This window comes from Patella vulgata, chromosome 5 (genome assembly GCF_932274485.2).
Source record: "Patella vulgata chromosome 5, xgPatVulg1.2, whole genome shotgun sequence".
Lineage (NCBI taxonomy): Eukaryota > Metazoa > Mollusca > Gastropoda > Patellidae > Patella > Patella vulgata.
Genome location: NC_065883.2, coordinates 2,737,452 through 2,750,532, shown reverse-complemented (window position 1 = coordinate 2,750,532; position 13,081 = coordinate 2,737,452). Strand labels below are relative to the sequence as shown.

The 13,081-nt window shown below is 37.3% G+C and overlaps 1 protein-coding gene across 5 annotated transcripts in view; it reads left to right on the top strand.

Moving 5' to 3' along the window:
• Window positions 1-13,081, top strand: part of LOC126821017 (protein PALS1) — an 86,490-nt gene that overhangs the window by 52,723 nt on the left and 20,686 nt on the right. For all 5 annotated transcript variants that reach the window (XM_056101137.1, XM_056101142.1, XM_056101139.1 and 2 more), the window contains one exon: window positions 9,174-9,326. In XM_056101137.1, the coding sequence (XP_055957112.1) occupies window positions 9,174-9,326 (153 nt within the window). The remainder of the gene's footprint in view (window positions 1-9,173; window positions 9,327-13,081) is intronic.

The window sequence follows — 13,081 nt, the reverse complement described above, 5'->3', positions numbered from 1 at the left end:
AGGTTATATAGTAAAGACAAGTAAAATGAAATTTTGAACTATATAAAAAACGAAAATGGATCTGTGTTTTAATCAGATTGTTGCACAGTACTGAGAGTATTTCGTTTTATAATATATTCAAAATCATTTCTTACATTGTAATATTTGTTGACATTTGGCCATTGCAAAAGAAATATTTATATTGGAGACTGGAGCATGCCAATATTTCTATAAATTTTTGGGGCAGCTGATGTGTTTGGCCTGTAGCTAACAAATATTTGAATCCGGCCAGCTCATTGGGACATGATTTTCTTGTATTCTGTATATTTCTTTTTTAGACACAAATGTTTTTTGTTTTACCAGACTATTCTTCATCATGAATTGCAGACATTTTGATAAACATATTGGCTCTCTAAAATGGACGTCCTGTAGTCGATCCTTGCCTTGAGAAAGTTCATAATGATTTTCCAGCGTGGTTAACCCCTTGTCAGTGGTGCAGGTCAGAGGGCCTAGCAAGGGACAATGTGCATAGTCGTTCGAAGGGGATGGAAAACAAGGTCCTGTGTATGTAAAAGAACCCGTGGTATTTGGAATTTGATATGAGTAGGCCGTAGCGCTGTTGTTTTGGCAAAAGTTCCATCATAGCACACTGTTTTAAGATTTCACATCTTCGTTAGCCCAGTCGAAGCAGAATAGTAGGACATTAAACCCCATTTCATCCCATCTTCGTTAGCCCAGTCGAAGCAGAATAGTAGGACAATAAACCCCATTTCATCCCATCTTCGTTAGCCCAGTCGGAGCCGAACAGTAAGACATTAAACCCATTTCATCCCATCTTCATTAGCCTGTCGGAGCAGGAAAGTAGGACATTAGAAGTTAAACCTCCTTACATTTTCCCAATCAATAATTTAAGACATTACTTCCATAAAAAAAAGGAAAATGGGGATAAGAAAGATGTATATCCACACATAAGATAAGATTATCACATGTAGGTTTGAGATAATAGGTTAATAAATTAAATTACAGAGAAAGGACAAAGATAATGTAGTAATAAATCTCCTAGCTGGATCTTAAAAAAAAAAACGATGTCAGTGGAAACTACATGGGTTTTAACTTTATTTCCTGTTGAATACACATATACAGTGATTCTATTAACAGCCTATAATCAAATCTCTTCTACTTTCTAAAGCCCATATTGTACCTTTATGTTTACTTTTGAGTTAAAAATAAAAATAAAAATAGATAAGTATATTTTAGGCTAGATAAATACTGTTCTGTATGTAAATATTTAAAGGTAGGCAGTAATCAGTGGTACACCTTTATAGAATTTATATCGGAGATTTGAGTCAAAAGAATTTTTATTCCAATAGCGAGTTTCAGCGACGGCCAAATTTACATGTACCTCTGTGAGTATCGATGTTTGTTCCTGAGTTCCTCCGACAAATTAAATTCTAAAACATGTTTTTTAAGTATTAGAAAAATAAATAAAGACGTTTGAAGTATTTGTAGGTAAAAATTATTTCCTATTTTAGTGTAAATGGGTATTAAAATGACTAAAAGGCAACATTTTGCCCGAAGCAGTAACGTCTTATGTAAACAATGCACACGCCATTGAGCCAATGATTGACGCCGCGTGATATGACGTCATGTGTTAAAGGCAGTCATCTTTTACAGAGATATTAGAAGATTTTCGTAATACTCTGTGAAACAGATTGCATTGACGGCTGCAAGTGAATTATTAAATACAATTGTACCATGTTAGGCCTGAAATTTTCTAGTTTGTATGTTTAAGTTTAGGTCAATAAAATCTAGCATACCATGTATTGAATAAATAAGTGAAGTGCGTTTAAGTCATGACCGTGATAGAAACAACAATACCATATATAGAATGTAATTAAATGAAGAAAGTTATAACTCAATCAGAGCCTTGTTAATTTTATTGACCTGTAGCAGACGTAAACTAATATAGTGGAATAATTTTCTCATTTTCTTCTCCCAGCATCTTGTTATTATTGGCTAATTGTATTGTAACACCATATTAACTCTCATGCGTCGTTAACTTCCATATTCCATTTTGAAAGCTGTTTGAACTTTCCACAAATGAAATGAAATGAAATGGAGTTTAACGTCCTACTGTTCTGCTCCTATACTGGGCTAATGAAGACGGGCATACGCCATACAGTGTGCTATGAGGGAAATTTTGCCCGGGCAGCGGCACTATCGCCTACTCTTATATCGAATTCCAACTGCCAGGGGATCTTTTACGTGCATTCCAATATATACACGGGACCTCGGTTTTTCGTCTCATCCGAAGGACTAGACAGCTGTCCTTGTCAGGCCTTCCGTTCTGCACTTCCCACAAATCAAATTACACGCAACCAAATTACTGCAACTATCGTCAGCATGTTGATAGCTATTTGAACTTCCAACCTTGTAGGTTTTATCTTGGTCCTCTGGTTTCCTCCCACTGCTAAAGACCCCTTTGCACAATCAAATTATTGAAATAAAATTGAATCAATCATATGTTAGTCCCAAAATGACCTGGTTTGTGTTGAGTGGACGTTAAACCCCATTTCTCTTTCTCTCTCACTATTAGCTACATGTACCTTCCCCCATTTCGGGGGGTTGGGTGACCGAATGGTTAGCATGTGCGTGCTGTATCATACAGCCTGTCATTGAGTCAACTGGCGTGGTTTTGAATACCCGGTTGTACGTGACAAGGAGTAGGGTTGCCTGTCCAACCTCGTGGGTTTTCTCCGGGTCCTCCGGTTTCCTCCCACTGCTAAAGACCCCTACGCGCAAGCGAATTATTGAAATAAAATTAAACCATATGTTAGTCCCGAAATGACCTAGTTTGTGTCGAGTGGACGTTAAACCCCATTTCTCTCTCTCTCTCTTCCCCCATTTCATTTTACGAGACAGTTTGTCTCATTATGATGTAGTTTTAACTAATGAAAGTATTTATATATTAAATGTTGTCGGATCTTGACAGTGTTTGGATTTTATTGACGAATGGCTTTCTCTTTCTGTAAACCTGATAGAATACCATTCTCATCACATGACCCAAATATTGATTATTTGATTGGACAAATAGGATGTCTCACGCCCGGTTAAACAGCGATAGGTGACGTTAATAAATTGTCTGAACCAATAGTCAGGACAGAATCCATCGTTTACCAGTTATTAGTACCGCTTGGTTACATTTTTCTAGGTTTTCTTATTCGATACAAATCTCTAATATAAACAATTTACATTCTGCGAACAGAGAACTATGGGAATGGTTCTAGATTATGAGCTAAATTGTTTTCTCAAATTTGAACCAAAGCCTTGAAATAAGGCACCTGTCACAGACAATGTCAAACACAGATTCAGGCTTTGTCTGGCACAAAACCTCTGGTGGCTGTCATTTTGTCCGGCACTAATTTGTCTTATTAATTGATATTATTAATACAAGTTGAAAATGTCAGGTACTATTTCATTAGTGCTGGACCCTTATTCACGAAAACTTAAACTAAGTTACAACCGAAATTTTAAGAAATACTGCAACTTCATTGGATATATGCAAATTGATTTAACTTGTCAGCCAATCGAATTGCAGTATTTCTTAAAATTTTGATTGTATTTTAGTTTAAGTTTTTGTGAATAAAGGCCCAGGACATTTTGTCAGGTATATCTAAAACCGTTGATTTCAGGCATGGAACGTCTACTGTGAGAATCAATCTCTGCCTTAGTTTTTATCTGATTAAAATACAAATCTATATTTCCTTGCGTTTTTATACTTTCGATGGCCTACACTACATGAAGATCTCACCGGTTCTAGTAAAAGGTCGTGTCAGAGGTCGTACAAACGACTTTTGACCCTATGACATCAGACATTGATTAATTAATCAGCGTTGACGTTTCTAGTGGTTCACCCACAGTTCCATACATTGCGCGCCAAGAAGTTGCCGTAACAGATGATTTCATTGGCTAATCCCTCGTGCCATCCAGAACGCAGGTTATATAACAATTCTTCCAGATCCTAGTGTAGTAAAGACAAGTAAAATGAAATTTTGAACTATAAAAAAACGAAACAAAATAGGATCTGTGTTCTAATCAGATTGCCCTAGTTTTGGAATATGAACAAAAATTGTCAAATGTGAATTGTAACAGTTACAGGAAAGTGTCAAACAAGCGGACATTAAAATCTATATACATGTACATTGTAACTTAACATAGGTTGGTTTCTGTGGTATTTTCATATTGTTTATAGTTGATCAGTTTTGTTTAACCTGGGGAATTCTGATGTTGATTTGATAAAACAAAAACCCAAGGATGTGTCACTTCTCGTTAGTTTTAGTGAACCGGTATGACAAATTAGTTAATTCATATTGATTTTAGCCTGTCTCGTACCAGAATTGTTTTTATAAGAAAATAATTTACTGACGTGATGTGAATACAATAATTTACTAGCGTGAGGTAAATATAACGATTTACTAACGTGATGTGAATACAATTTATTTCATAAAAAAAAAAAAAAATTTCCTTAGAATAAGAATATCGTCAGTGGGGAGTCAAATGGTCGTAATTTTGTCAGACTTAATGTTAGATATTGCTATTCTTACTTGTGTATGCGCCCACATTCAAATTAGGTGGGGGTTGGATGGCGGAATGGTTAGCGCATGCACGCTGTATCATAAGGTTTGTCATTGAGTCAACTCCCGTGGTTTTGATTTCCCAGTTGTACATGACAAGGAGTAGGGTCGCCTGTCCAACCTTGTGGGATATCTCCAGGTTCTTTGTTTTCCTCCCAGTCCTAAAGACCCCTACGCACAAGCAAATTATTGAAATAAAATTGAAAACCATTTGACCAAGTTTGTGTCTTGTGTCAGTGGACCTTACATGTAAATCCCATCTCTTTCTCTCTCACATGCATGTATATAGGCCCACATTCAAATGTGGTTGTATATTGTTGTTACCTTTTCCTAGCCTGGAGGTTGGGTGTTCGATCCCTGCATTGGCCGAGAAAGTTCATCCAGATTTTCCTGCGTGGTTCTCCCTTGTCAGTGATGCATGACGGAGGGGCTGACAAGGAAAGCTGTCTAGTCGTTCGGATGGGACGAAAAACCAAGGTCCCGTGTACACATTTGCGTGCACGTAAAAGATCCCTTGGCAGTTGGAATTCGATATAAGAGTAGGCTGTAGTGCCGCTGTCCGGGCAAAATTTCCCTCATAGCACACTGTATGGCGTATGCCCATCTTCATTAGCCCAGGTTAGGAGCAGAACAGTAGGACGTTAAACCCCATTTCATTTCATTTCATTTGTTACCTTTTCTGCCTCCTCTTTACATTGATACACATTGTTTATGTTAAGGAGACAAAGAATCCTATTCATTTTCAGTGATTTACATGTACTGTCAGAGTAGTGACCTTGACATCGCTGACAAAAATAGATCACAGTGGTACAGTTGAGTCAAATGGAGTGCCTTATACCACTTCATTTGTGGGAAGTTTCCATACATTGTACTGAATAAATGAGTGAGGCTCTGGTTCTCTCTCCGTGTTGACAGAGAAAATTATTCAGGATTTTCGGAGGGTAGTTTCCACTTGTCAGTTATATAGGACGGAGGTGCTGGCACGGAACAATGTTTACTGAGGTCCCGTGTACATATTGACATTCACGTAAAACAACTCTGGACAGTTGGAATTCAGAATAACAGTAGACCACAATGATGCTGTCCAGACAAAATTGGCTTCCTTTTTCCAACCTTGTGGGTTTTCTGTGGGTCCTCCGGTTTCTTCCCACTGCTAAAGACCCCTAATGTGCAAGCGAATAATTGAAATAAAATTGAACCATGTGTTAGTGCTGAAATGACTTAGTTTGTGTCCTTTTACCAACCTCATGGGTTTTCTGTGGGTCCTCCGGTTTCCTCCCACTGCTAAAGACCCTGACGTGCAAGCAAATTATTGAAATAAAATTAAACCATGGGTTAGTCCTGAAATGACTTAGTTTGTGTCGAGTGGACGTTAAACCCCATTTCTCTCTCTCTCTCTCTCTCTCTCTCTCTCCAGGCAAAATTAACCTAATCTTTTAGGAAAAGTTATTTGTGTACTGTAGATAAGTTTTGTATTTACTGTGATTACAGGAAGGTTAAAGAAACAGCTCTACTTTATATAATCGGTTTATTTATTTTATCATGAACAACCAGTCACAAACATATCTAGAAACATCAGCATGTATATTGTAGTGGTCATCTGGTTTTTATCTTGAACAACCAGTCACAAACTCTTGTCTTATATCAACAAACATCTAGATATGCAGCCAGTCTCTGGTGTTTGTCAACTTTATAACCCATAGCTAAACTATAACAGATAATGTTATTGTTTGTTTCAACTATTGATATGACATGTATGTATGGAAGAAGTTCAAAATGTAAAATAAGACAGCTTTTAACAAAAGTTTGCTCGAAAACTTGTAGTGAGCTTTCTTTTTAAACTGGTTTATTTTTGCCTGGGGGTGGATGGCCAAATGGTTAGTGTGCGCTCGTTGTATCATAAGGTCTGCCATTGACTCAACTGGCGTGGTTTCGATTCCCCGCTTGTACGTGACAAGGAGTAGGGTTGCCTGTCCAACCTCGTGGGTTTTCTCCAGGTCCTCCGGTTTCCTTCCACTGCTAAAGACCCCTACGCGCAAGTGAATTATTGAAATAAAATTAAACCATATGTTAGTTCCGAAATGACCTAGTCTGCGTCAAGTGGACGTTAAACCCCATTTCTCTCTCTCTCTACCATTTCATTTTATTTCTCTGAACAAAAGGGGAGAATTTGGTTTATTTGATTAAAGTATATGCCGTCCCTCTGTCAACACGTGTGGCCAAGATTTCGTGAGCACAATAAAAATATCTCAATCCTTCTCGACCAGTTGCACATTCTCTCAGTCCACTCTCTGGTCAGTCAAAGGGATTATAGATTATCCTTCTCAAACTCTGTTAATCCAAGACTTTGTCTCGGACACTAGATAGCAGCCCCATCACCATAGTAACAGTCTATTTATAACACAGTTTTGTTTTGTTTTTGGAAAGTTTTTCCCATTTTTATTTCCGCTCGTTGTCGTATATTGATTATTTTTCCGGTGGAGCTTTATTTTTATATTTCTGAAATTGTTTTGATTGCCAAAGTAAACCTTTATTAAAACTTTTCATCCTTAAGCTCCAAACAACAAAGGTTTCTACAAAGGAAAATTTTAAAATGAGTCTCAAAATGGTGTAATATTACATATATGTGCCAACTAAATAATTCTTTTATTAGATAACTTTACATGTATATTCTTTTGACATCTATTATAGATGACAAGGAGTAGAGTCGCCTGCCTACCTTTGTGGGTTTTCTGTGGATCCTCTGATTTCTTTCGACTGCTTCAAGCCTCCTAGGGGGGTTGGATGGCCGAATGGTTAGCATGTGTGCGCTGTATCATTAGGCCTGTCATTGAGTCAACTGGCGTGGTTTCGAATCCCCTGTTGTACGTGACAAGGAGTAGGGTCGCCTGTCCAACCTCGTGGGTTTTCTCCGGGTCCTCCGGTTTCCTCCAACAGTTAAAGACTCCTAAGCAAATTAGTGAAATAAAATTGAACCATGTTAGTCCCGAAATAACCAAGTTTGTGTCGTGGATGTTAAACCCCATTTCTCTCTCTTTCAAGACACCTACGTGCAAGCGAATTATTGAACAAAAACTGAACCATGTTACTGTTAGACCCCAAAATGACCTGGTTTTTGTAGAGTGGACATTAAACTCAATTTGTCTCTCTCGATTCACAGTATATCTAGCACTAATTTCTTTCACATTCGTTTAATATCAAATCTTTGTTTAAAAATTCGTAAAAACTGTTTAAAATCACCAAAAATCTTTTAATTTGTACTTGTGTCCAGTTTAAAGCTGACTGATTAATTTTGATAATTAATTTTTAAACAAAGGTTTGATAATAAATGAATGTGAAAGAAATTAGTGCCAGATACACAAGATTAAATGATACTCAGGTTACAGTGTATACTGTACATGTACATATTCTAAAAATAAGATTAATTCTTTCATGAATTTGATGGAATATTGATTTTCATATTGCTGTCTCCCTACCAGGTCCCCTCAGCTGTCAGGAAGTGATGAGGTTTGTTAAATCTCTATTAAAACTCCCCGTGGATATATGAACTGGAAATTATATAGACATTGATCCTGTAGAATACCGGAGATGTTTAAATTATCTTGGAATTAAGATGTCAAAACCAGATGCCATCTACTTCTTCGTATCATCCGATTGGAAATGAAATGAAATGAAATGGAGTTTAACGTCCTACTGTTCTGCTCCTAACCTGGGCTAATGAAGACGGGCATACGCCATACAGTGTGCTATGGGGGAAATTTTGCCCGGACAGCGGCACTACGGCCTACTCTTATATCGAATTCCAACTGCCAAGGGATCTTTTACGGGCACGCCAATGTGTACACGGGACCTCGGTTTTTCGTCCTATCCGAACGACTAGACAGCTTTCCTTGTGAGCCCCTCCGTCCTGCATCACTGACAAGGGAGAACCACGCCGGAAAATCTGGATGAACTTTCTCGGCCAATGCAGGGATCGAACACCCGACCTCCAGGCTAGCGAGCTAGCGTCTACCCACTTAGCCACGTGATCCCCCATCCGATTGGAACGAGGGGGGTTGGATGGCTGAATGGTTAGCACATGCGCGCTGTATCATACATGTAAGGTTTGTCATCAATTCCCTAGTTGTACTTGACAAGGAGTAGTGTCGCCTGTCCAACCTTGTGGGTTTTCTCAAGGTCCTCCAATTTTCTCCCACTGCTAGACACCTACGTACAAGTTGATTATTGAAATAAAATTGAACAATATGTTAGTCCCAAAATTACCTAGTTTGTGTGGAGTGGACGTTAAACCCCATCTCTCTCTCTCTCTCTCTCTCTCTCCCTCTCTCTCTCTCTCTCTCTCTTCGATTTTGTCCAATGGAATGACAAAATTGTGGTCCCTGAAATCAAAATAAAGTTTAGGCCGTAGCACATCTTTTAATTTTGTCCTATTTTTTGATGCCGTGTGATCCTTTGTGTGTCATTAAAGATCTCCTGGAAACCTATTTTTTAGATTGCCTTGATATAGCAGGAATATTATTTGACCACATTTTAAAAATAAACCTGTTTATTTATTTACAGGGATTATTACATGCCCATGATGAAATCGCAGGTTTCCAGGCCGACCCAATCACGGAGGATGTCTTACGAGAGGATGCGTTGGATTATCCGTTACTTCAATATGGCGAGGACAGCGTGAAGATAATCCGTCTAGAGAAATCTAACGAACCTTTGGTAAGTATTTGTACATAGGTGGAGAATTGGGTGGTCGAATGGTTTAACCTGTGCACTTTAGATCATAAGGTCTGAAATTGAGTCAAGTGGCGTGGTTTCGATTCCCCGCTTGTACGTGTCCAACCTAGTGGGTTTTTCTGCTGGTCTTTCGGTTTCCTCCCACAGCTGAAGAGCCCCACACTCAAGCAAAATATTTAAATAAAATTTTGACATGTACGCATTAGCGTGCACATAAAGATCACTTGGCAGTTAGAATTTGATATAAGAGTAGGCCATAGTGACACTGCTCAAGCAAAATTTCCCTCATTGCACACTGTATGGCGTATGCCCGTCTTTATTAAACTAGTTGGAGCAGAACAGTAGCAATGTTAAACCTCATTTCATTGTAAACTCTACTTGTACATGTACATTGTAGTTCATTCTCTCTTCCACTGTATATTTATAATAGTAATTGCAGGAAGACTGCTCCATACACAAACATCATAATACAAACATGTGCACCAGAGATACACTAACTACACATACATTACAAGAAATAAACAACAAACAAATACCAATTCATTCATGACAAAACACAACACACGGTATATATGGATGTAACCACTTCTCTATTATTTAATAACCACGTTTCGTAACACATACAGGTCACGTTTTCAAGTTAATGATAAATATCCATCTAGTCAGCCTATTTATACATATTTTAGCTTACACCAACTTAATTACAAAAACCGAAAGAAACCATTAACATAATTAGCAGTACCTAAACTAACCTTGTGTTGTGTTTTGTTATGAATAGTTAACCGTGCTTCTCGATGTCATTTAAAGAATTAATATCAATTCAGGTGAATGGATCTGGGGGGCAGCCATAAGCATCCACTACACGCTGTACACAACAATTAAATTACCTTTTGATCTGTTACACGTAGCTACATGTACATGTAGTCCTAATGACATTTTGCGGTCGTCCATATTTTTAACAAAATTCCAGTGATGCATTTATTGCCTTTCCTGGTAATTCAGTCCTCCGACAAGGAAATTGTCAAAAGTCCATTTACTTTGTTTGTTATCATATTTCACACAAAATTAATTATGTCTTTTCCTTTGTTTCTACCTGTACAGGTATGTACAGGTATGTATATTGACATTACCTCTACATTGTTGACAGGTCAAGTTGATGTTTTATGGTTCTTTTACCAGTGTCTTTATTTGATAAGTTGGGTTGTTACTGTAGCGTGGGTCCATTTGATGTGTTGATAGTCTAAGGCAGGCGTTCAAACATGTGAGACAAGAAGTAGGGCCGCCTGTCCAGCCTCAAGGGTTTTCTCTGGGTCCTCCGGTTTCCTCCTACTGCTAAAAACCCCTACGCATAAGCGAATTTATAAGATAAAATTGAAGCATGTATTAGTCCCAAAATGACCTAGTTTGTGTAGAGTGGATGTTAAACCACATCTCTCTCTCTCTCTCTCAAAAACATGTGGTCCGTGGGCCAGATCCGGCCTGCAAAGGGTTTAAATGTGGCCTGTGGAATAAATTTCAACAAACTGACATGTCAATTAAAGTTTTCCAGTCTCAATAAAACTCTGACTCTCTGCGGTATGTCATACAATGTAGATATCTAAGTTGTATGCAATACAAGAGAACGTTGTGTTCAATATTATATCTTGACAATTTGGAAACCAGTCTTAAAAATTACCTGTGTCAAGGACGTTTGGCTTTGTTTTTAGAATTCAATAAAGATCAAAGACGTTGGGCATTGTTTAGTATATCTCCGGCCCACCATGTCAGTGGTGGAGGATGACCAGCCTGGCAACTAACAGTGGCCAGTCGTGTGATGGGACAACTGCATGCCCATCTTCATTAGCCCTCCATCCTTAACAACTGACAAGGGGAAACCACACTCGAAAAACCTGACAAGACCTCATAAAGAAAGGACAGAATGATTAGATCTATGCACATTCCTAGAAAAGATATAACTTCAACGCCTCTTTAAAACTTGTTTAAATTTAATTAGAGTTGAAAGTATTTAAACTGAATTTGTTTTTTGTTTGTTTAAATAGTGCACTGTTATGATGGTGAGTGAACCGTTTGCACTTGTTAACCACATCACTGCGCCATTCTGTCAAGTGATGTGTGCATTTACCAAATATAGACGAACTGTCGCACTCTGTTTAACATAAATGGTGTTGTTAAAATAAATTACAATTTGTCCAAATGGTTAAAATCAGTGTCTGGCTGACGACATTGTTGTCATAGTTACACATTTAGTCTGCCCTTATCGTTGTATTTGTTCCAATATTTAGACAATGGTTAAAGTTTTGTATGGACTTTAATTCATTATAATGTACCGGTATTATCTTGTATGATTCATCATGGAGACAGGGTTAGGGTCGGGTTAATGTCTGTCTTGGTGAAACTATGGCGTGAGAATTCTGATGTTTAAATTCAACCTGTTATAAACTTGCAGACATGGAGATATTGATATTGGGTGTACATGTACCTGACAAAATATCGGGCACTACCTGACCTATTGATCATTGTGCTGAATAAAAGACGAATTGTACCTTAAAATACCTTAAACATACATTATGCAAGAACTAAATCTTCCTACTGCATGCAGGTCTTTCTTTAGGCCTTAAATGTTATCTAAATTATTTATTAGACATTAATTAACTTACATGTACCAAGACCTTAATCAACTGTCAAATATGTTTTTCGGTTGATGATTTACTGTAAAAAATGGATAATCAAGACTTTGTTTATTATCGTAACAACGGTAGCAATGACAGTGGAGGCTACACTGTAATTGTATCCCCAATGCAGCTCAGAGTGAATTAATTTAACTGAAATTTTCAACATATTCCATTTTCATTATCTATGTTTTAACTATTATAGCGAGAACTGTCAGCTCTTTATCTAATCTCCCATAATGTCACTTTAAGCAAACTATATTTGGACGTAAACAGAACTGTCAAGTCTTTTGTTTTTTTTGTATTGTAACAAGTGATGATAAAATGGCTGATAACCTGTTTAAAATGTCTAACTAGTGAAATAGATGATGACGAGTTAACTGGGTTTAAAAATGTTGAGTGTGATAGATAAGGAGGTTAATTAATTAAATGTAGAAACATTCTTTACATAGTTAACTACTGATATCAGATAATATATAACACCTGTCTTCTCTCCTATATATAAATATAACTAAACAGGTGCCCTCTCTTACCTAAAATATAATACACAATATAATATGTGACTTCTCTAACCAACAATATAATATGTGACTTCTCTCACCAACAATATGATACACAATATAATATGTGACTTCTCTCACCAACAATATAACATGTGACTTCTCTCACCAACAATATAATATGTGACTTCTCTCACCAACAATATGATACACAATATAATATGTGACTTCTCTCACCAACAATATAACATGTGACTTCTCTCACCAACAATATAATATGTGACTTCTCTCTCTCACCAACAATATAATATGTGACTTCTCTCACCAACAATATAATATGTGACTTCTCTCACCTACAATATAATATGTGACTTCTCTCACCAACAATATAATATGTAACTTCTCTCACCTAAAATATGATATGTGACTTCTCTCACCAACAATATAATATGTGACTTCTCTCACCAACAATATAATATGTAACTTCTCTCACCTACAATATGATATGTGACTTCTCTCACCAACAATATAATATGTAACTTCTCTCACCTACAATATGATATGTGAC